Raw genomic sequence first — 25,401 nt, 5'->3', positions numbered from 1 at the left:
TCATGCAACATTTCGAATTCTGTTTCTTCAAGTCACTTAACTCTCTCCATGGGAACTGAAATCATGGAGATAAATCTTTTATCATAAGATGGGTTTTGTTGGGATTATACACAACTAAGTTTATTTCATTTTTATTCTAAAGTATTTATGGAGAAACTTGTCTGAAGCAGAGAATTAGAGAAGTTGGAAGGAAAATTACAAATATAGCATGATTTTGGAGTGCATAAACATGGTTTTGGTGAGAATCGCCAAACTTCACCTTTTGTCATAGTCAGTTTGAAATCATCATGAAAATAATTATTAGCAGCCATAAACTATTTAAACCCTCAAGAGCAATCAGCAAGCATTTCAATTTTTATTTTCAGATAAATTTAAGGCTATGTATATAACCAATGTCACGAAATTAAACACTTTTACTGCATAATTCAGTAGATGTATATGGTGCTAATTTAATTCAGTTTAACCATGTTTTATTGGAGTAAAAAGGGGTGTAAATGATGTGTTATAGTTTTATATGATCCACACAAAGGTTGAAAATGATGAAATGAATTGAAACAGTGTACAGTAACCAGCACCTGTTGCTGTTATGTGTTTTAAATCTATTCATGCTATATAATTCCAACATATAATTAATGTTCCAACCTAAATTGAATTATATATATATATATATATATTACAGCGTAGTGTTTGTTGAGCAACAATGAGGTTCAGCAGCATGTGTTTTGCAATTGGTACAAGCTCTCTGCATAATTTAAGAGAATCTCTGCAGAATCATAAACCAAATAAAAGACAGCAAAATTTAATTTACATTTTATTGGTTGCCCAATTGAAAATTATATATATATATATATATATATATATATATATATATATAGTTATACCTGATATTCACTTCAAAATCTAGAAAATTTGGACAGTTTTTTAATTAAACTGATAAGTTTTTTTAAATTTAATAAAATGAACAAATTTTTAAATAATTATAAAAATAGTAAGTCTGTTTCAAAAATACGATTCCAAAATAAGAAGTCTTAGATTTTAAAACACAAATTTTACTTTAAATTAGATGTTGTATTTCAATTATAAGATTTTAATTTTTCACTAATATTTCTCAAATACGATTTATCTTTTTCTATAATTTTTAAAAAAAGTTATCATTTTAATAAATTTAAAAATAAATTACCTTGGTTTAGGGCAAATACCGAATTTAGACTTGTGCTGCCACTGGAGGCATATATAAGACAGGTGCCATCTGTTCAAAAAAGAAAACCAGTTCAAACCTTTTTATTTTTATTTAGTTCTTTTCAATAACTTCTGAAATTAAAATTGTAAGTATGCACACTAATTACCCTCAGATTATTATTTTTCCTGAGAATATAAACAAATTCCTTTCTACTTTAAACCTATTTGGACTAACTTCTCCTGAACATCTTTTCGAAAATAAAATAAAATTAAATTAAATTATTTTTTCCATCAAATAAAATTTATTTGATTAATTTCTCTAAAATTACACTTTTAATTAATGAATAAAGTAATTTTAGTTTTTAAAAATATTATTTCACTGTTTTGTTTTATTCTATTTTTCTAAAAGTGTTTTAAAAAAATATTATTCAACACTACTAAAAAAAATAATCAAATTGCAATAATTTTAGATACCAAAATAGTTAGCTTGACTAAATTAGATATCATTTTAAAAACTAAAAAAATTATTGATATTTAAAGTAGTTTCTATTATTAATAAAAATTTATAAAGTAGTTTTTAAATTGGTATCTAACTATTAACTACCAAATTTTATCTACTAATATTTTAGATTGTCATTAGTCTCTAAATAATTAAATGAGACAAATTTAGAATCTAAAATATTAGTAGTTAAAATCTTAGTAACTAATTTAGATATTAATTTAAAAATATTTTATAATTTTTTTATTAATAACAACAATCATCTAAAGATGTACCTGATGTTGAAGTGGAAAGAGGTTCTTCCATGTTTGAATCTGATGTTCATTTTCAAGCTTTATAATTCCTCCATAGTAGCCACCTATTGGATCACCTTCTTCTTTATTTGTCTTTCTACACAACTTTATTCTTCTCATGTTTGATACTTCAGGGTATTGCCTGAACTCCACTATCAATGTATCTACCACACAACAACATTAAATGCAAGTAAGATATCAACACATTTTAATAGAACAATTCTTTTTAAATTAAAAATGCTCAAATGTATAAGATATATATAAAATTTAATTAAATCTAAAATAACTTTAATTTAATTAGTCTTTATAAAAAAAATTAAAATCATTTACTTTCTTAATTGTTATTTTAAAATGAATAATCGATATTTAATTTAAAATTATTAAAAACTTAAAAAATTATAAGATGTTTTTGTAGAGAGAAGATGGAATGAGAAATTTTGTTACCATTGTAATGACACTGACAAGAATTGTGATTACACGAGTCTAAGTGACCAATAACAGCGTACCACCAATCTGCAATACATCTCACAACAACCGGTGAACAATATAATCTAAACAATATAATCTGATGTGAAATGTTTGTTTTGTCCTAATGATTCAAATATTCATATCCGTAAATCAAATCACAAAGTTCCGATATGTAAGTCTTAAACTAATATAATATGTTACTTCGGGATTTAGCCATTCAAAAATATAAATGACCTTCTGCATGTCAAGATTTGTAAATAAATATAAATGAGTTTCGGATCTCGATCCTCAACATTTACAGCACACCATTCTGAACATGGAAATTCGAAACTCATAACTCACTTTTGGATATGACCATTTAGAAGCTTAAATGAAACATAAAAATGACCTCCTGGATATATAAATTTGGAGTATATAACAACCATTTCTGGATTTTTACATCCATAAGCAAACATGAAACCAAAGACAATGTTGAGTTTTAAATTTTATGTTGATGCATGTCTTAAATTATATATTGAAGGGAAAAACAACCTTCATATTTTTGAAATTGTTATAAAATAATGTTAGAATTTAGAATGATACCATAAGGACATTGTGTATTTGATCTCCATTGAATCTCAATATGATCTTCTGGTTTCAAATTGTCTGAACAATGAGAGAGATGCACAAGATATGGAGGAGTGTCAACTGAGGGAGCTCTCACCATATCCCACCCAATGTTCCTCCCTAGACATCTCCAACCTCCACTTTGATACCTAACATAACATTAATAATCTTTCACAAAACAAAACTCTTTTGCTAAACAAACTAAACCATGAACCATCCAAATCTAGATTATTATTTCACTTTTTTTGAACAAGATTATTGTAATTACTTCTTTTTTTAATGGTTAATTTCCGTTCCTTGTCTTGTCTTTAAGTTGTTTATAAAAATACACTTGAAGAGATATGAATATTATTGATCATACATGAAAATTTCGTTTTTCCAACAAGCTCAAGCACTATAATATTTGATCTTTTATTCATTTGAGTTTCTCATTACTGACTCAGTATAAATACAAATTATTTATTATATAATCTTAGAAGGGAATATTATTTTCTTTATAGTATCAGAACAGGTTGAAAAAACTTGCTTCGGTTGTGCTCATTTTCATTAATTCTCATTTTTTGTTTGTGTTCTTACTTTTCATAAGACAAATATTATTGGACTTAGGTCTAAGCTAAACCATTCATTTTGATTTTCTCATAAACACTTTTAAAAAAATATATATATAAAAAAAGTTAAATAAACTTATCTAAAGTTAAAGTTCATTTATTTAGAATTAAATATGTTTCCATATTATACTATAACATGAAATGAAATTGTTTTTTCATACCTAATCCAAACTTTAGACAATTTAGATAATAGTAGTATCAAAATTATTGAAACGATTAATCATTTCACATAAATAAAAAGACCTATTATAATATTTTCATATTACAAACACCTGATATAAAAATTTAGACAAAAAAATAAAAACCAACTTTCTATTATACATGAAAAAAAAATATTTAACCCATTTATTTATTAGTCCAAACAAAAAATTTAAAGAAACCATATAAACGTGTTGTACAAATTAGTTTATCCATAATTTGAATTTATATGAAAGAAGAAGTCTTTTCTATCTTAAAAAAATGCAAGCTGTTATAAGGTGACTTATGAGCAATATTAGTCCCACATCTCACACTTTGCCTAATAAAAAGCCTATATATTCAGTTATTCAGCTACATATTATTTCAAAGATATTTCATAAATTTTAAGAATTATGATTATATTGAGACAGAAAAGAGCTTAATAAATGGTGAGTGTAATTTTTTTAATACGTGACCTGCATATCAAGGATTTTTTTCATGTTGCTGCATTATACTAATAAAGAAACATGATATAATAAAATGATTAAATTTTATTGGATGTATGTGTAAACATAATTTATATTTGATAGTGCATATGCATTAAATTGAGTTAATCAAGTTTTTAATTTCTGAAATTTATAGTAGAATATCTTTCTCTCTTAAATTGAAACAAAATATGTTTTAATAATTTTTTTAAATCAATGGCGTGGAGTGGTGAAAATTGATGATATAATGTTACTAGTATTTGATACAGCCTCATTTTCTAATGTCACGAATCACTGTTTTTTTTTTTGCTAATGTCATTGACTCCATAAATTAAAACGTATTTTTTAAAAATTTGAGAAACTAAAGTAATATATATATATATATATATATATATATATATATATATATATATATTTTCAGTTTAAAAGATCCAAAAGTCATTTTTGTCTCAAAAGTTAGGAACTCAATTAACTTGAAAGGAAATTTTTCAGTACATGCATGTATATTTCAAAGAGGCCATTTTGCATATACCTTGCTTCAAAGGTATTAGATTGTGAGTCATAGTTAACCAAGGCATTGTGAATCACCAGTCCCTGGAAAAGACATAATATTGATTAATATATACATATATATATATATATATAATATAATATAATATAATATAAAAAATGATTAAAAATTTTACACCTGAAATATATAATATAGTTAGGTTTTACCTTGTATACCTGAGCAGGAAACCAGAACCTACCACTCTCTAGAGAGAAATACAAAGACAGCATGAAGTTGTTTGATTGTTGACCATTGAGAACCTTGCAATCTTCTAAGTATGAACCAAGATATAGGTTAGGCCAAACACCAGTAAAAGAACCCATTGAGCCAGTTATATTGTTGTGTTGATTCTTCAACAAAACTTCATCTTTGGCAATTCCTATGTGCCACTCCCACTCCTTGTAAACCACATCACCAATCACTCTACCCCATTTCTCTTTTATGTGATTTTCCCATAAGTTATCACTTTGACATTTACCCTTCAAGGAAACACACACCATTGACATTGTGCAAAGGTCTTTTGGAGAAAGGTACTGGAGAATGAAATCCAAGGTGGATTCAGGCAAATCCAGCAGGGAGATAGGAGGATCTAGTTTACTATTCTTCTCCATGTTTGAGATTATAATTAGACTAATAATGTTTTCTATGACATAAAGAGAAGATGAAACAATCCACCCTATTGAAGGTAGCAAAGAGGACCTACTTTGATTATTATATAAAGCAAAAAACTGAGTTTATTGCCAAAGATATGATTATATAGTGAGTGAGACAATCCAAAATACACGATAAGTTCAAGGTCTAACATTTGGGTATGTCTTTTGTTTATGTTATCTGAAAAAGACTTCATTGAGAGTTACGAAATCTGCTTTAGCTATTTTTACACATAAAAATATAATCTTTCATTGTTGTAGAAATAAATAATTGAGCATTGGAATCTTCTCAAATTTTATACTTATAATTTTTTTTCTTACTATAATTTGTCTTCCTTATCATAAATACAAGTATAATGTTTTTAAATATATATATATATATATATATATATATATATAATATTCAAAGGAGTGATAATGTAATTTTTTTAAAAACAAAATAGAATATTTAGAATTTAAAAAAAATAATTAAAGAAAGTTTATGAGTGTGAAAGTAATTTACTCTAAATAATTCTATGGCGTGCCGGCCGGTTTGGTTGGTTAAACTTTGAAATGACTGCCGCTTATATTTATTGAGGAAAATAAATGTTTAATAGAATGGTAATGTGAAAATGAAAGGTTGATATATTAAAAAAGATTGGTAGAAGACAATTAAGAATAAAAAAAATGCAATGTTATGTATATATCAAACAATTTAAAGTTTCTGGGATTTTTTTTCCACATTAAACAAATATATCCCGAGTAGGTTGGAGAATGATGGCGTGTAAGTCAATTTCAACATTTAAGAGGGTTTTAGCTAAGTTTATTCAACATGTGTATGAGTTAGACCAGGTCAACTTTTAAAAACTAGGATAATATGTTTAGAAATATAATTCTTGAATATAACTTTTTATGTTTTAATAAAATGAAAATTCTGTTAATTTAGTTTTTCAAGTTGAGACCAAACACATTTAATCAAGGATTTTAAAGTAATCAAGGAATTTAATATAAGTGGTTAATGTGTCGAATCTAAGCTGAAATCATTCTGATCAATATTGACTAAACTTTATTATTCTCCAATTAAATTAGATTAGTTTGAGGTAAAACTTCAAATATTAACGAAAAGGAAGAACTAAATACACTTTTTTTTACCTGAGGCTGTTTTCTTAAAACTTAAAATTGTAAAAAAGTTAGTCATGATTGAAGAATAAGAAATATAGAACAATTAGAGAACAAAATCATATATACTAATATTTCATTCTAATTGGTGTTTCAATTGGTGTAAAATCAATTAGAGAACAAAATTTTGGATTTAACAACATAATCGTCGAGAATCATATATACTAATATTTCATTCTAATTGGTGTTTCAATTGAGTATGTTGAGAATCATATATACTAATATTTCATTCTAATTGGTGTTTCAATTGAGTATGTTGAGAATCATATATACTAATATTTCATTCTAATTGGTGTTTCAATTGAGTATGTTGAGAATCATATATACTAATATTTCATTCTAATTGGTGTTTCAATTGAGTATGATGAGAATCATATATACTAATATTTCATTCTAATTGGTGTTTCAATTGAGTAGGTTGAGATTACATCGCTCAAGTCAATAATCGTATCTAAGATATTGTCCGCTTTACAACTTGATCTCTGTCATGATTTCATTTTTAAAAAATGTGCAAGAGAATTAAAGGGGGTGATATATACAAATTGCCTTAGGAATGACAACAATGTGAGACTATATCAAATATATCAGAACAAACCTTTCAATCAAGGCTAAAAGAATAAGTTTCCGATGACCACAAATTCATCGAGAGATAACACCGTTATAATCAATTACTATATCCAAGATATACATATCAAATCGTACAATTGAATATGTTATTAAAAAATGAATACCAGATTCTACAATTCGTTATGTATTACTAGGTCCGGGCTATTCGAGATTGTACACTTTATAATGATTATGAGTTGAAGAATGGTTTTGAAGTGAGAGGTTATGATTTAGGGATCCATGGATCCGTCCACAATTATTGTATATGATTCAATTAAACTCACTACTGTGTCGTGTTTCTTCAAAAGGAATTAGATGAATAGGATGACAGACAGAGAAAGAAAGAAATAATAGGTTAGTTTACCTGGATGTCCCAAGAATAAGGCTCATAATTTCTTCCGTGGTTTCAGCTGACAAAGCATAAGTGATGCAACTTAAATAGGCAAAATAAATGCACAATAGATCAATTTTAGGATGCATGAAGCAAAGGCCAGATAATATTATACATAGAACTTCTCCAACAAATTAATAACATCAATTATATATTCATTACTCATTAATTGATGTAATTTGCTAATAATAATAATAATAATGACAAAACCCGCCTTGCACAATAACTGGCTATTAACCAAGATTTATAATTGAAATATTTTTAGGAATAAAAAATAAAAAGATTAGACAAACTACCCATAAACAGAGAAAACGTACTGATAAGCCCCTTATCACAATAGATACAATAAAAAAGAAGTTGGGAGTGGCCGGGGTACCATTGTAATTTCCTCAGTCCTGTTTGTTTGAACCATAGAATAATGAATTTTATTTCCAAATCTTTACAGATTTGTCATGACTGGCAGAAGCAACCATCCCTGTTACGGGTGATTGTGCTAATGCAGATATCACACACTCATGAGCTGAAATTGTCATACATCTATTCTCAACCATGTTCCATAGCTCCAATGACTGCAAAGTATAAATAAAAACTATAAAAAATCATGTTCATAACATAAACAATTCAAAAAATAATTAAGAAATATTATTTATTGTTTTTAATTATTAAAATATTAGCTTATTTTGTTTTTAATATATTTAAATGTTTCTATATCCTCATAAAATGATGTTATAGAGACTGTCTTAACGATGTTGCAGGTCGGAAGTGTGATTCTCACCATTCTCCCCAACTACCTCAGGGATCCCACTATCTCTCAAAGGTTAAAGGTCCAAATCCAGACAACTGGACCAAATCAGGTAGCTGAAGCCTTCTCTGCTACACTTCATCAATCATCTACATACCAACTAGCAATGATGGGGCTTTATATGTTCCATTACAAACAATCTCTTCCTCCATTAGAACCATACACTTTCATATCTTCCTTTCTTCCTATCTCTCAACCTCCTTTCCAAAACCACCTTCTCAGTTGATCCCATCACCTTAAACCTCGTCCCGGAGCCTCTACTTGTCAAACCAAGACAAAACCTAAGTCTAGTTCAAGACCTTCCTCATAAAGACCAAAACTAACGATATCTCCCTACGAATCTCTGATATCCTCTCCTAGAAATCAACCATTCTCTAATAAGAATGTTCTTCAAGATTCCCAGGAACATATTCCAAATTTTCCTTAAAACGTTATCCTAATACTGATAAAGATTTGCAAGATGATAACTCTTCCTACAGTGGAACCACACAAAAAGACTCATCATTTGAAAACTCAGAAGGAGACCCTGGTTATGCTGATTTAACTAATATCTTGATGGCCACCACAACAGTATTACAGACCAAAACTAAGGCAATATATGACTCTCCTGATAATGAAGTTATTTCCTCTCCAGAGTGGAACCAAATCTGGATGATATATCTCTTAGCAAGTACAGAAGAAGACTTTGAGTTTGAGACCTGGTTAAACACCAGATTGATGAAACACTCAAATTCACACAAAGTGATTGAAGAATTTCGTTGTCGAATGACTGACTGAAAGAATGGTATCATGATTTAGGTGCTATCCAACATATTATTGGTGGGTGGCGTGGTTCAATCTCTATCACATATTCCTTTTTTTCACGAACTTTAATTTAATTTCCACATCTTGATAACCAAAAACAAAAACAAACATAAACTCATCGAAGATTGAAGAAGCACCCAAATTTTATCGTAAACAAAACCAAGAAGTCCATACATATATACGTGTGTATATATTGAATACTAAGTTTTTTCCTTAATTATTGAATAAGAAGGATTCTATCATTAAATATTTTTATATAATTATTTAATATATTTCTATTATTCTGTGGAAATTTAAGTAAAATTATTAAATTATATAAATCACACTTAATATTTAATAAAAAAATTGTAAAAACAAAAACAACTGTAAAATTAATTTATATGCAGTACAAATCACTGTGACATAAGAAAAATATCACATAAACACATACACAATGGCAAAAAAGTATAACTAATGGTGAAGGATGAAAAACATATGGGCAACAACTCAGCTGCCAACAATGCAAATAATGTGAATATTTTTCTACTTGAAAGTGTTTAAATAAAAATAATGGAGTCTATATTAAACTAAAATTCAAAAAATCAGCCCAATTAAATGGATTTAAAGGGGTTGGGACTGATGTTCTTATGGACCGGTATAAGATAATTGACTTTTTTTTATCAGCCTTAGAATAGTTTAGCCGATATTTCTTTTATCTCTAACAATTTTTTTCTGTGGTGGGATGGTATAGTCTCTATCACATATTCCTCATTTCTCACAAAATTATCAAAGTTATAACCCAGAAATTAAACTTATACTCATAGCGCACAAAGTATGTTATGAACAAAACCAAGAAATGCACACCCAAACATAAGGAAGGATTACTCTAAGAGTAACCATAAGAGTTACTTTTTTATCTTCAACTTCTATTTTTTTTTTCTTAATCTGACAGTTTTAATAAGTAATCACTTTTTCAAATATATAAAACAAATAAACAATAAAAGTGAAAATAGCAAACAACAAAGCTTCATACACACATACATACCTGGTATCCTCCAATAACCAACAGAGTTGAGTAGCTTGGGTGAAAAACACAAGAATGATACATGTTTCCACTGGAATTAAGTTCATGAATGCACTCCCCAGATGCAAGTGACCACACTTTGACAGATTCTTGACTAACAGATGCCAAGTAATCTCCATTTGTATCCCAACAGACGCAATGTACCTCTGCAGAGTGTCCCTAGAAATGCATTAAATTATAATTGTTAAAATATATTATCACAAGAAAATAGGGCAGAATAATTTTATTATTTTCTTAGATTTCTGAAGTTTTGCGTCCGTGTTAACACCTGAAATGTGTGCATCTGCCTATCAGTCTCAACATCAAAGAGAGACACAACACTACCACTTGCTGCAGCCAGAAATTGACCAACCCTTGGCTGAAACCTCACCTGGGTAGATCCTCCCTGCTTGATTAATTTAATATCGTTTAGAATTGAGAAAAGGCCTAATTCATAATATTTTGATAATAACTAAAAGTAAATTTTGTAGGTGACCTTAAAAAGTCGGGTGCAAGAATATTGGCTAATATTCCAGAAACGAATCTCGTTGTTATCATCACAGGAACAGAAAAGATCATTTTTTTTTGGGTGAAAATCAAGGGACACCACATGCGAAGTATGACCACTATATGCCTGTAAACAAAAGGTTGGCTGCAAAAGTAATAGTCAATGGTAAGTCCAGTAGCAACTAAACCAATACTTAAAAAAGATACTGATGTTTCGGTGCAAGGGCTATATAAGATTTAGCACCCAATTTTCATGTTTGGGTTAAAATCACCAAAGATAAAACTTAAAAAATAGAAACAACATATTTCATATAGAGCAACACATCTTCAAAACAAGTTTTATCCACAGGGTAAAAAATAAAACTTCTAAAGAAGGACACTAAACATACAACAATAACAATAATTAAACTAGATTCTACACAATGGTTAACTCTTTTTTTTTTTAACTAGGAGTTCAAACTACAATCTTTTGAAAAGCCAGCAGCCATATGAACAAACCATCAATCTAATTGCCAAAGAAGAGTTCTAATTTCCAAAATATAACTTTCAAAAATACCAGGGGTTCTTGATTATATCACATTTCTAAAGTTCAGAAATCATTGGTCAAGAAAGAGAGGTTTTACTGAAAGCTGCACATCTTGACTTGCACACATGTATGTCTTAGTTATTTATAGTACAATTAGAATAAGTCAATGACCTAATTAGTAACCAATTTTAGTGGTCACCACCATACTTACAATCAACTACCTATTTATAAATGTACAAAATATGCTAATATTTTAACTACTGATATATAGGATCAGGGTCCATAATATTGGAGACAAGAACGTTTGCGTGAATCTGTTGTTGGCTTGGAGCCATGCCAACATAGACATATAATTAAAACCAAGGCTTTCATACAATCTCTTTTAGTTTGTTAGAACAGGTCATCTTAAATAAGAGACTTTACTGAAAAGCTGTTATGTGCTTTGTGCTGTACCTAGTTTCTAGGTGTGACCTTTCTTCTTTTTTCTTTCCTCTCATTCCTTGTATCTGAACTTCCAATATCATTATAAATAAGAGAACCCAAGAGAGGGAATCAAGCTCTCTAATTCATTTTCTATTCTTTTGTACTCATCTCAAGTTAGTTGTTGATTCTGAAACCTGAAGATAAACAACCCTTTCCAAGACAAAAAATGATATAAGGTGTCTGTGACTATTGAGTGAGGAAGAGATTTAAGAACATAGGTTAAAAATATAAAGTACACCATAGACTCAACCAACAAAATTACACAGTGAATAGAATATAAATCTATAATTATCACAAGGGAAGGAATCTACTTACTCCAAGAGTACTATTAAACACTACTGAAGAACATTTTCCGTAAATTGAATCTGATAAACTCAGTTGTTAGTGTTAGATTAAGAGTTTTAAGTAGATCAAGTGTACAAAACTTCAAAAAATGTAAAAACTTGTTGACATTTTATCAATTAACTTCATTTTAATGTATACTTTACGTTTTAAAGTATATAAGCAAATGTCAGTTTCAAGGTTAAATGCCTATGAATGTTTAATTGATCTAAAATTTGGTACATGTGATCATGAAGATATAATCAAAAGATACACATTCGAAAAAAAAATTATTAAGGTAAACATTCATGACTTACACTTATTCACGGAGTAAATGAATTCAATTACTATATTTTTATGTACGTAGACATAATATGTTTTCTGACAATAACCAAACTACAGTCTAGTCTCCATTGACAGGGATTTATATTTAACAGAAAGCAAATCTTATTTTCATACCAAGGAAAGAAAAGCAAAGGTCTGCATTCTAAAGAGAATAACAAGAAAGAAGGAATTTACATCTGCAGCATCCCACAACCGAACAGTTGTATCAAATGAAGATGTTGCCAGCTGAGTTGAATTTGGTCTGAAGCGAACATCAGTAATAATAAGATTGTGTTCCTCCGGAGTACTCTCCGTTTGCAGTGTCTCCATGTTCCACAGAACAACCTAATAACAAGAAACAGGATGAGCATCTATATCTTTAGCACAATAAGCGTCATTCTACTATGGTGGTAAAAATGAGAGTGAAAAAGTAATGGATTTGTTACTTAAATAATAAAAGAGTATTAAAAACTGACACACGAACTTTTCCCGCCCATTTTTATTTTATACCATCTTCAAATAAACAAACAAAAGGATGGCAACACAGGAAAACCAAACAGAGAGAACAAAAACATGATTTCCGTGCAATTAAATTATGAAAAAATGCAACACTTATTTGCTCCCTTCAATATAGTCAGTCACCTTTGGAGTAACCTTTTCCAGATTTTTAAGAGTACTAGGTGTTTTCCCCTCTATTTTTAGGAGTTCCTACAGATTCATTTTAAAAGTTTTGGCAACACTAGGAAGGCCAAAATATCTTGATTCATTGAACCTTTGCTATAATATAGTGCATTCGGTGGGAGCTCAATACATCCTGAGACTACCTTTTTCTTCATCTTGAGGATATATCCTTGGTCCAGGTCTCTTTCCTTAGCAATACATTTTGTTAAATAAAAGTTACCGTATCTAACATTACACAAGTCAGCTTTATATTTTGTTCAATCATAATAGTATCTATCAATTTGTATCATGCCAACCTAACCTGGCAGCATAAGTATTTTTTGTTGTTGTAAATCAATTGTATCTATTTTAACAAGCATGGAATTCTTAACGAATAAAATAGATTAAACAAATATTAATAGTTCTTAACTATTTTCACAAAAATTTAACTTATGTTCTTCCATTCACTGCAGAGACATTTGCATGTTTTGAAAACAGATGGGGTGCAAGAGTTAGAAGGGAAGGTCGTGTAATTTATTTGTTTTGTATTATTACATTTTGTAAGAAAAAATCACTTTCAGTATATTATTTTGTCTTATAAAGGAGCAAGAACAGTCTATAATAAAACAGTAGCAAAGTTATAGAACCACAACAGATAAATTGATTGGTGTATTTTATTGTTACATAACCATCTATGTTTAGAAAATATAATACAAGACTTTGTAACCGATAAAATTATTAGTCTATTAAATTGTTAGAATTATATGTTTGTGTTCATTTCAAATATGTTGCGTGAAATCAAGAAGTAATATGGTCAAATGGATTCTCCTTCTTTGCCATTGATAAGCACATAAGCCTTTGGGGAACCCACCAAGCTAGATATTAGGGGGAAGAACCAAAACACTTAAATACTCACCAAACATCTTATCCTACTTGATGCCGGAGTTGAGCACCCCATAATACCCAAATTCCTTTTAGTCACAAAAATTGGATGTTGGTGAATAACAACTTTTGCATTGGATTGAGTCATGGGTTAGAGATGGAAGACTCCATTCAACCCATGGTTAATATGTTTTTGTTACCGGGGGGATTTGAACCCACAACCTATCCTTCCCTCCCTTTGACCTTTACCACCAAACCAACCGTATATCTCCATTAAACAAACAAAGAAGCATTGTATGAAGGCAAAACCTGAAGTTGAAAAATAATAAAATTGAAATGTATGAATGCCTAATAGGTGCAGGCAGTTATCACGTCAATACGGACAGTTGATTCAAGAATATTGAAATGCATCAAATAATTTAAAATAGGTAATTAATCTTGTTAAGTTTTAAACAGAAAAAAAAAATTACATTTCACAAGCCGAAATATAATTGATTATGCCAGTGTCTTGTAAGTATTTTGAAGCTCTGCTATTTCTTTAAACCTGTTAAGTTAAAGAATGAAATATGGTCTACCTTTTTGTCATGGCCAGCACTAGCCAATAATTTCCCATCTGAAGAGAAATGACAGCAAACAACTTTGCTGTTGCTTTTGCGTATAGAACTAACTTCACTGAAGGAAAAGCCTGAAATGGGAAGCAATATAGCCAGCAACCTGGTCAACGTGAATGGTAAAAATTTATAGATTCATAAGGACATGAGATTACCTTTTGAAGCATCTGTAGCATGCTCCGAAGGGTTCCGTTTCAACGTCCCAAACAAGTCCCTTCCATCACCATCATCCTGTGAGAGAAATGATTCCACATTATCCTCTAAGGAGCCAACATCTCCAAAATGTTCCATGTCATCCTGCAACTAGAAGAATATAAATTATTAAGATTCAAGAACAATCATCTGTAACTTAAAAGATTCAGCAGATGATTTACGTTAGTTAAACAAAATATCGTAGTGATGCTGTTAGGAAACAACATTATATTCAGAAAAGAACAATGAAAAGAAAATCAAAACTTCCTTATTTCAGCAATTGTACAAAATGGTTACAAAGGAGCACTCTCCATTATCAATTTGATTTACCAGTTGATTTGTGGAAGATGCAAGACCACCCGCTCCATCAGTACCATACATCATCAATCCTTTGGATACACCTGCAACATTTTGCAAGCTACCTGCCATTGCAACTCCGTCACCAGGTGTATGAGTCGATGGAGTTGATGGCTGAGAATTAGAAGGGCCAAGTGTATTTCCTGTTCCAGTACTGTTTGCAGGTCCTGAAGATGTAGGCCCCTTCCTTTTCCGGTTATTCTAAAAAATGGTTGGCAAATGATTATCGCATGCAAGAGAAAAGCATTTAAATAGAAACTGCTAGCTTATATTAACAAAGTAAAAGTATTTAATATTGATGTCATCTTAAGCATAGAAATAAAACCTGCATCAATTGTTGTGGATGCAAAGGATCCTGTTGTTGCTGGGAGGTGGATTGTTGGATCTGTGGCATGTTGATCTGCATAAAAAGGACAAAATAATCATATTAACAAAGAGAATAAATGAAATGTATGTTATCAAGTGAAAATGGATTCTTCTATGAACAAAATTTTCTATTAAGGAAGGGTAACAAGCTAAAATATTTATAACATTTCTCATGGCTAGAGTATATTAAGAAGACAAAAACTATGACTTATTCTACAATTTGTCACTCTAGTAGAGTAAGTGCAACTAATTGTTTCAATCAAATATGTGTCATGCTATGACTACTGTTAGAATAAATAGCCTTAAAAAGAATTTGTCGGAAAGCAACTATGTGTTTTGTGTTATACTAGTTCCTAGATATATCTTTTCATATTCTCTTCTCTTTTCTCTCATACATTATATCTAATGTATCCAAAGTTATTATAAATATGAAATCCTAAGAGAGGAAAATTCACTCTGCCAAATTCATTCTCCAACTCTTCTTATTTTTTCTCAAGTTGGTACCAAAGAGTATTTGTTCGGAAAGAAATTGACATTCGATCCGTTTCCACATTCGTCACCGTTCGCCATCGTCTGTCACTGTCCGCCTCCATTCATCGCATTCCACCACCATCTGTCACGACCTTTCGTTGTTTATCGTTGGAGTTTTGCCCATCTATGCTTATGTATGGTGTGCCTCGAAAAGTGCAACCCAACCCCGATGACCGTGCACCAAATTCTGGCCGATATGTCATCACGCATAGTCATCTTTGCAACTGCCCTAGACATGTGCCTAACTCGTAACCTTCTGATTGTCAAAATTCGTCTGGACTACCCTAGACTCTTTCCCTCTGTATTGATAATGTCCCTTGGTGTCCCTTTAACTTATTATCCATTGTCATTTGACTCCTTTCTCTTGATTGTGTCATTTCATTCACTAAAGACTCTATTTAGTTGATTGACTAGAGTTCAAATTAGATGGTTGCCATCATATAATAGTCCCATGGGCTACATCGCCTTCAAACCCCTGCTTTTACTAGTTTAGCGAACTCCAGTCTTTTTGTTTCATGCTCAATTGGGTCACCTTAGCTTTCGAAACTTATAGCAAATGGTGATGGGTTTTTCCAAATTATCTAGTTTGTCTTGTGAGTCATGTCAATTAGGAAAATATGTTGGTAGATTTTTTTAAAAGTTGTTTTGGTAGTTAAATAGCACCTCCTATAATTTTAGTTCATTATATGATGTTTGGAGCCCAGTTGGTACAATGTCTACCTTTATTAATGACTATTCTTGCACTTGTTTTTTTTAATGAAAAATTATTAAGTTGGGTGTTTTCCATTTTTCTATCCTTTTACCATTAAATAAATTTATTTTTGTTCCCATTTTCCTTTACACAGTTATAACTCTTGTTAATATTTTTCTAACTATTTAAAAAATTTATGGTCTCATATGACATTCTCCACCAAACATGTACTTTAATGTTTGTGCTTTGCTAGGAATCCAAAAATTCAAAAGGAAACAATAATTTTATTAACTAAAATAGGAGATAATCCTGCAAAGGTTTCCCCCTCTTACAACAGGGCCACTGCTTTATCCCCACAAGAATTACTAATCTGAATTCCCCCTTCAGCCCAAGTTTTCTCCTATTTATAAATAGCATGAGCCTGTCTCATAACATCCTCTAGTTAACCTCTTTCCCTAAAGATAAGGAAAGATTATAAAAAAAGATGAATAGACAGAGATAAAAGGATAGCTAACTTTTACTATTTTTCTTGAAAAAGATAAACAAAAAGATAGGTAACTTATTTCTACTTTTTCTAGGATAAATAAAAGGATAATTAACTTATTCCTAATTTCTATGAAGTCTCCTAACATGTTCTGACATCTTATAACATCAAGAATGACAAGTATAATTCTTTAGTAGAAAAGACATTCTCATTAAAAGGTACCATAATCTAATCAATTGCGCAGATAGTTGTAATATGAAGACAACCTAGAGATCATCCATAAATACATAAATGCTCTAGACAACATTACCAAAAAGAAAACTTTGATTGAAATGATGAAATTGTTCTAGGTTTATCACACTCATGAAACATGAGATCATGAATGTAAAAATGTTACCTTTGATGAAGTAGATTGCATTGGAGAGCCTATAGATCCATCATTTGCAATTGATTGACCATCTTTAGGATTCAAACTTCCCCTAGTTAATCCCCTTAATCGTTGTGGATCAATATCTCCATAAACTGGTGAATTGCCAATATTTCCTTGTGCCTGTACCTGAGCAAGGAGCTGTTGTTGCTGTTGAGGTAAAAGCTGAAACTGATTTGCACTCTGAAGGAGAGGCTTCTGAACTGGTGCTCCAAAACCAGGACGAATTTGATCAATGCCCTAGATCATATTACAATTTATTTAAATTGGATCAGAAATGGTGCTAGATATCTAAACAAAAAGTGAATTCAAGGCTCATGGCAGAACTTACAGTTAATGGCCATCCTTTCAATGTGAGACTACCTACTCCAGCATTTAATCCTGGAATGGGAGAAGAAAGAGAACATTGAAACCAAGCAATATGATTAGCCAAAGAAAATGCATAGTAATTATGTGAACCTCTTAAAACATTATATAAGAAAATGATCTTCAAGACCTTTATGAAAAATGAACCATCACAGAAACCCCAAATAGTGAAAACCATTATAAACTTACTAGAGTATCATACAAGGTTCTGAAAAGCATAAAAGTTTGGGTAAGTTTGTAAAGCTTCCATAGACTCGATCACAAACTCACAATATTACAAGTTAACCTCATAAAAAATAATATTAAAAAAATTATTAATAACATATAGGCATAACATAATTTAACATTTAAACTTCCATAGTAGAGCGAAGTAGCAAATCAGAATAATAAGGTGTGATAGTACATTAGTACTAAATAATTCAAACTACAAAATTGACCAACTCATACATAAATTCATAAAAACACAAGTCCCTAAAAAGTGAAAAGATTTTGAAAAAACATGAATTTCTTCAAATCATTTGAGCCTTAGTAAAATGTTACATGAGTACAAAAACCACACATGAGCAAATGTAGGGTCATTTACGGACAAAAAAATGCATTTCATTTGAAACTCGATAACTCCCTTCTTGACCCTAGAGTTTAGGTAATTTTACATGTGTTTAACAAGTTCACCTGAGTTTATACAAACAGAGGTCCACAATGAATTATCTCATTTTCTCTACCTAGACTCAGGAACTTGTAAGAGTCTTCAAGTTAATTAGAGACTTTAGCAATAATGGTGGTAACCAAGTTTTGTTGCCTGTTTTACATTATATAAATGGCGGAAATTAAAATTTGTTTAATTTCGTTCCATCTTTAAATTGATTTTCTCTTATACAGATTTTACACCTGCATTTGCAATGCCAGGCTTTGACTGCATTCCTCCCTGCCCGTAAATTGATGAAGGGTCCATAGGCAAGGATCTCTGCATGGCACCCATGTTGACTTCACCTTTGATATCCTGCTGAGGAAAAAAATGGAAATCAGCATTGTGATCTAAGAAATGAAGGAAAGAAGGAAAAGAATTCAGATGAAGACTGAGCAGTAGAAGCACATACAGGGGTTTGCTGAGTTCGAGCCTGGATTTGCTGCAAAGCTGCAGTCACACTTCCTGAATTTCCTTGAACCATCTGACTGTTAGGTGAAAAGGCACAAAAGATCAGTAAACATGTGCAAGACAATTACCTTTCAAGTTAAATAAAAGTTACCAATAATATTACCCAGGATGATTTGTAGATTTCAAAAGGGCCATTCTAGCATCTAAAAGTGGTTGGGATGTCTCTGTATCCATGGGGTTAGAGTGCTTCATCCGCTCCTCATACATTTTTGCAGCCAAAGCGCTTGCAGTAGATTGCCCAAGCACTCCTTCTGTAGTAATAGTATTTACAGGGCCTCCAAGGGGAGGATGATTAGAATCCCTTCTTTGAAGTTGAGCTTGACGAATTAATTGCAACTGCTGCATTTGCAGTTGCTGTTGTTCTTTCACTTTATTCTGTTGTGCCTGCAAGTCATCAATAAAGGACAGGCAATTACTCTTAACTGTTGTGAATATTATCAATAAACCACCAATTGGGTGAAGCTCATGAATGATTTTATCTTCAAAACTAGAGGAAGAAAAGGAGGTACCTCCAAATATGCTGCGGCGGTCTCTGAATGTTTCTCATTTGTCCGCGCTATAAAAATATCCCAGAAAACAGACCACCACTCAAAAAGAAAACCTCCAGGAGCATCAATTGCTGCAATTGCAAAATGTTAGCTATAATCAATTGCTGTACAACTACCCTAAAAACATCCACCCAGGAGATGTACGCAACTGTAGGAATCAGGGTATCCAAAAACGTCACAAGTAGTGGTCGGGGCAACTAATCATCATATAATAAAAATAACTAAACAAAGAATAAAAGTACTAAAAGAATTAAACTACCACATCAATTAGCTCTTACCAACAGGATCAGGAGAAACCTTCCCTTCTGTCATGAATGCTTTAGCAGTGTTATGCAACTTCTTCTTCACCAAATAATCATAAATATAAACATCAAGCCTAGCAGCATAAACGGAAAGAACCATGATATAAACAGTAAGAACTCAAAGTAAACAACAATAGCCATTAAATGCAATTAGTTACACGGATCAATGAACTCCATTGCCTCTCTCAAACATAAACTACTCTACTCACATCTTATCTGCTTCCCAATTACTCTGTGCCATGATTTCCCGTTCAGAAGCAAAATTAACTGCAAATTCGACAAGATATCAAACAAAACAATTTCAACAAAGTCTCAAAGCACGCAAAAACAAAATTAATAGAATCACAAAAATCTAATAATAACAGAATGCTCGTGAATCGCGAGAAACCGACCTCAAAAAGCAACAAATAGATGGATCAAACTCGTACATTACCAATCCGAGACTGCATGCACCAACGATCACCACCGACGAAAAACTGCGCTCAATTACGGAAAGCGCGAACTGTGAACAGTCGTGACCGATTGAAGGAAACGGAGCGACTCATAGAAATCACGTGAATTCCGCAATTGCTGTCACTGAATCGCGGAGAGAAAGATCGAAAGTGAAGAGAAGAGAAGAGAAAGGGAATTAGGGTTCGTAACGCAGTGACAGTGAGGACTAGTCGAGTTTGAACTATGAACTGGTTTCAACAAGCTTTTCAACTGTGAGTTATGGTGAAAGATGAAAGAGTTTGAATGAACGAGGTTCCGAAGCTGAGGCTCGTTAAAACCGAAGCTGAGGAGAGGTTCGGGCGTAGTAAGCTTCCGTACTGGAGTATTGATTAATATACAGCTTAGAAATTGTAGATCGACAAACTTTTCGATTCTGCATCTCAACCGTTGATAGTCTCGATGGACACGTGTACGGCCAATATTAGAAGGTGTCGGTTCCCATCCAGCATGTATGACGCATGATCCCGTGAGACAGTATGTCTAAGGACTGTTTCTTCCGGCACTTCCATATATTTTTCTTCCATCTCCATAAATTTTCATATTTTCAAAAATATCCTTTTAAAAAATTTTAATTACGTAATTCAAAATTTTTTTTTCAAATTTGTAATTAGCTTCTGGATAACATAATCCAAAAGTATTTTTTCAGATGCATGATTAGTTTTGGGATTACATAATCTGGAAGTCTGTTTTAGCTTTCGGATTACATAATTCGAAAGTCTTTTTTCATAATCCGGAAGCTACTGTATGGATGTGGCAAAAGAAGGTTAAAAAGGTATTTTTCACGTTGTGTATGGAGGTGGCAGAAGAACCTGTGGAGGTGCAGAAAGAAACAGTCATGTCTAAGTTGCCTCTTTTTTCTTCTTGCACCTATTATTACTATCTACACCTCCATTTTTAAGTGATATTTTACTTTTTATGATTTATTTTAATGGTGTCTCCTCATTCTCTCGGTTTTCTTGCTTTTCAATGTATTATTTTTTACTTCATTACTTTTGTTCCATTGCTATAAGCTTCAAGATTTCAACAAGTTTTACTGGTAATTTAAAGTTATTAGGTGCAGAAGGTATGAAAGGTAATACTAATGAAGTATTTTTTCTTTGTTTTAATGATTGTCACATGTTTTGATAACCCGATTTATTTAGAGTTGATGAACAATATGAATATTGTAAAAGTTACTTTTTATAGATAAAATGTTAACCATAAGTGTATGATTACAACTATACTATTTTTCTTTTACTTGTTTAAAATAAATATATTATATTTATTATATTTTTGTTATTTACAGACAACTACATATAAATGGATGAGTATATTTTTGTTATTTATCCTTAAGTAATTTATTATTATTTTTCCAGTTAAAACTCAACCCCGTCTAATATGAGACACCATTCTTTGCATTAGACATGTTTATATAAATCATTTTGTGCATATATAATTCTAGTAACTTTACCATTTATTAGGTTATATTATGTTATTATTGTATATAAGTTATGTTTATTACTAATTGTTGCAGGTAATATTACAAGTTGGTGGTCTTGAGTATATTTGTTGTGGTTTACATATTATTATCCAAGCAAAATCTTGATCATCATTTTACGTTAGTAATGATCATTAGACGATATTTTGTAACTCACAATTTCTATTTACATGTTTTTTAATCATCAACATAATTATTATCACGGTGACATTTTAGTAATCTTGAATGACTCTAATAGTGAATAAATCATCATCAACTAAATAGAGAGAAATGCATAATAAGTAAATATGAAACTATAATAAAGTCAAATGTACTAAAATAATATCAAAACTTCAAATAAACTACAAGTCCATAAAGTCAAATTATATTAAAAGGTAAAATGATATATGAAGAACATAATTCATCTACATCGATAGTGTGACCTCCTATTATACTTCTTATGTTGACGAATGTTACAATAGATGAATGTAGGGTATTCTTTGCATGCATCCATATTGGTGTAGGACATATTCAAACAAGTAGAATTGACTCTATTTTCCCAACTTAATATACACAAAGAATAATGAGTTCCACTCAAATAGATGAACCTCTCTACGGACATCATATGAGGTAAATCTAACGACAATTATTATGAAGTTATCTAGTTAAAATTGGATTGTTGTATTTGCAGACAATCTGCAAACTTCATACCTCATGCATATGGAACATCCTCTACATAAACAATAATCACATATCTCAGTCATATGCCAATAAAATGCGAATAAACCCACATCTGCAATACGATCATCACAAAATTCAATAAACTATAACTCATGTCATTAAAAAATAATGTCTTTATAAACACCAAAAGATTTATCACATTGACCTATAACAAAGTTGTAAACTCAGTGAATTGTATGAGTGATAATCCATGTTCCAAAAAAAAAGATATAAGTGTTTAATTTGATAATATGATAATTGAGTTATATTTTTGTCCAACTTTGATGATAAATTTCAAATGTGATTCCATAATATCTAAATGAATCAAACTTCAACTTGTACTTTTTTTAAGAATTTATTTTTCCTCTAGCACTTGTTTTCTATTGGAATGTGGAATTTTAGCATCCAAAATTGGTCTTCAATTTGAGTATGTATGTCAAACTTAAATGGCTTTCATTTTCACTAAGAAAATTGCTTAGGCAATTTAGTCAATTAGAAAACAATGTGCTGCTTCCATAGACTCATTTGTAGTCACTTCCAAGGTGGTGGTTGCCATGTTACACTCAAGTGTTAGTAAATTTATACAGATATTTCTTTAGCTGCAGAATTTTGTGTGTGAACAAATTTATTTGTGACATAAAAGTTATTTGACCATAAGATATAAATAGGTGACATTTAGCAAAATTTTAGAAAGTTTGAATGTATTTTTTTTTTTTAATTTGAACTAACTCTATTACTTTTCATAGATTTTTTGAAGTCTCACATGCATGAAATCTACTTTCATATGATAAATAAATACACAAAAGTGGATATATCAAAGATTTTAAAGTAGCACAAAACAAGACCACAATATTTGCAAGGACATAAAACAATTTTTAAGTTTATATATTATAATTAAAAAATTAAAAAAAAAATGTAAAAGATGTTTTATAATCATATATATTGTAGTGTCAAATTAATATACAAAAATAAATTATATTTATTTTCAATAAAAATACAATGTTAAATAGTAAATTATTAAGTGAAAAAACAAAACTAATTCTATTTATATTAAATAATGAATATATTACTTAATTAAATTATCTACCTATAAAACTAACTATTTTACTTTAAAACATTATTTGTTAGTATCTTGATTACAATAATTAATACTTTTCACGTTAAAAAAAATATTATGATGAGAAAAATGAACTGTGTGATAATGCAAGGAATTTAAAACTAACAAATACTTTCGAAGGGATTAAAAGAAGATAATATATTTGTAGAACTACAAACATAAACATTTAACATGAGTTGTTTTTTATATATACTTAACTAGATTTCTACCTTTTATATAATTGTTTAATGTATTTATTTTAAAAATAAATAATTTTCTGTGATTAAATAAGTCATTTTAAAATTGAATTATTTGAAAAGATTTATTTTTTATATTTAATTAAGTTAAAATAATAATAATAATCTTATATTTTGGACTCAAAGATTTGGAAAGTTATACGTGGCTGTTAGAACACCAAAAGCTATGGAATCCTTGTTTTACAAGTGCTTATGTTCATATTTCAACAATGTATTTAAAACGGGCCCCTCAATGTTTCATCATGGATGAGAAATAACTTTCAATCTCTTTTTTATGGTACTAGACATATATATATATAAATAAATAAAAGTAATACCCAATCTTTTAAATAATATATGGGGATGAATGATGAGTAGTCATATATTTGTTATGTCCATGTTTGCTCACAATTTTAAATTACAATCATTTTTAGGTTATTAAATAACCTAAAAAAATTATTTATAAAAAACTTATTTCAATGTTTTCTTTAGTTATTAATTTCATTTGAAAAACTCTTCTTTCATTACACAATTTATATTTTCTCTGTCTTTTAGTTATTTTATTTTTTATCTATTCTTTTTAACCTTTTTTTTTTATATTTTCATCCTCTATTTTTTTTCTCTAAACTAAACATACCCAAAAGGTTGTGTGGTTAATACAGGGTGTGACGGAAAGTAAGAGAATTGGAAAACTCCTCCCTTTTGTAGTTGAATCTCATAGAAATTACAACTCTGACATGTTTCTAAGATTATTTAAATATTAGAAAGTTTAACATACATCATATAATATAACATAATATTTCTCCCTCGATTCTATATAATCTCCCAAGCTCTTATTGTATCTCTAAATGTTGAAAGAATTAAAATTCTCATGACATATGAGCATCGAATGACAAAATTGTTTGGATTTATGACTAGGCATTGATTTCATATCTCTGCGTAGGGTTACCTTTAATTATTATTAATCTAATATTTGACTGTCTTTGTTAGTAGCTAGACATGTAATATTTGACTGTCTTTGTTAGTTATTGGACATGTAATATTTTGCTTTGTGAACTTCTACTTTCATTAACAATGTAATATTTTGCTTTCTGAACTTGCACTATTGCTTTATGATATTATGTTAACTTCTGTTTAGTTATTTATTGTAGTAATTGCATTATAGATGACATCATCATCCCATAAACGTAACAGAACCCGTAAGGGTAAATCTCCATGATAGCTGTCGTTTTGCTGTCAAATTAATATGATTCTAGCGTAGACTTGTCTAACATTAGAGAGATGATAGTATAATTGTGGACAAATGTCCCCAAGTCGTCTCCCAACGAATCCAATAGTAAAATCAGTTG

At 30.3% G+C, this 25,401-nt stretch overlaps 2 protein-coding genes across 13 annotated transcripts; both read right to left on the bottom strand.

The window, feature by feature from the left end:
• Positions 1-751: 751 nt before the first annotated feature.
• LOC137829456 (F-box protein At2g32560-like) lies at positions 752-5,476 on the bottom strand. Its single transcript, XM_068636259.1, has 6 exons — positions 5,033-5,476; positions 4,848-4,909; positions 3,022-3,194; positions 2,416-2,484; positions 1,954-2,135; positions 752-763 (listed from the first exon to the last, which is right to left on the bottom strand). Exons 1-6 carry the CDS (start codon positions 5,474-5,476, stop codon positions 752-754), a joined length of 942 nt encoding a protein of 313 aa, XP_068492360.1.
• A 2,270-nt stretch (positions 5,477-7,746) lies between these two features.
• Positions 7,747-20,863, bottom strand: LOC137830486 (transcriptional corepressor LEUNIG_HOMOLOG). Of its 12 annotated transcripts, none has more exons than XM_068637863.1 (18): positions 20,445-20,863; positions 20,262-20,319; positions 20,029-20,126; positions 19,712-19,821; positions 19,306-19,586; positions 19,144-19,219; positions 18,935-19,049; positions 18,012-18,061; positions 17,651-17,920; positions 15,507-15,581; positions 15,155-15,382; positions 14,788-14,935; positions 14,597-14,706; positions 12,675-12,824; positions 10,815-10,970; positions 10,608-10,724; positions 10,301-10,498; positions 7,747-8,239 (listed from the first exon to the last, which is right to left on the bottom strand). In XM_068637863.1, exons 2-18 carry the CDS (start codon positions 20,291-20,293, stop codon positions 8,096-8,098), a joined length of 2,358 nt encoding a protein of 785 aa, XP_068493964.1. In that variant the 5' UTR covers positions 20,294-20,319; positions 20,445-20,863; the 3' UTR covers positions 7,747-8,095. The 12 variants fall into 12 exon arrangements, with proteins under 12 accessions (XP_068493964.1, XP_068493968.1, XP_068493966.1 ...); XM_068637867.1 differs by having other exon boundaries at positions 14,788-14,929; XM_068637865.1 differs by having other exon boundaries at positions 18,935-19,046.
• Between the last annotated feature and the right edge of the window lie 4,538 nt (positions 20,864-25,401).

Source organism: Phaseolus vulgaris, chromosome 7, assembly GCF_000499845.2.
Source record: "Phaseolus vulgaris cultivar G19833 chromosome 7, P. vulgaris v2.0, whole genome shotgun sequence".
Lineage (NCBI taxonomy): Eukaryota > Viridiplantae > Streptophyta > Magnoliopsida > Fabales > Fabaceae > Phaseolus > Phaseolus vulgaris.
Note: the sequence above shows the minus strand (reverse complement) of the source record. Positions and strands in the feature narration are given on the sequence as shown.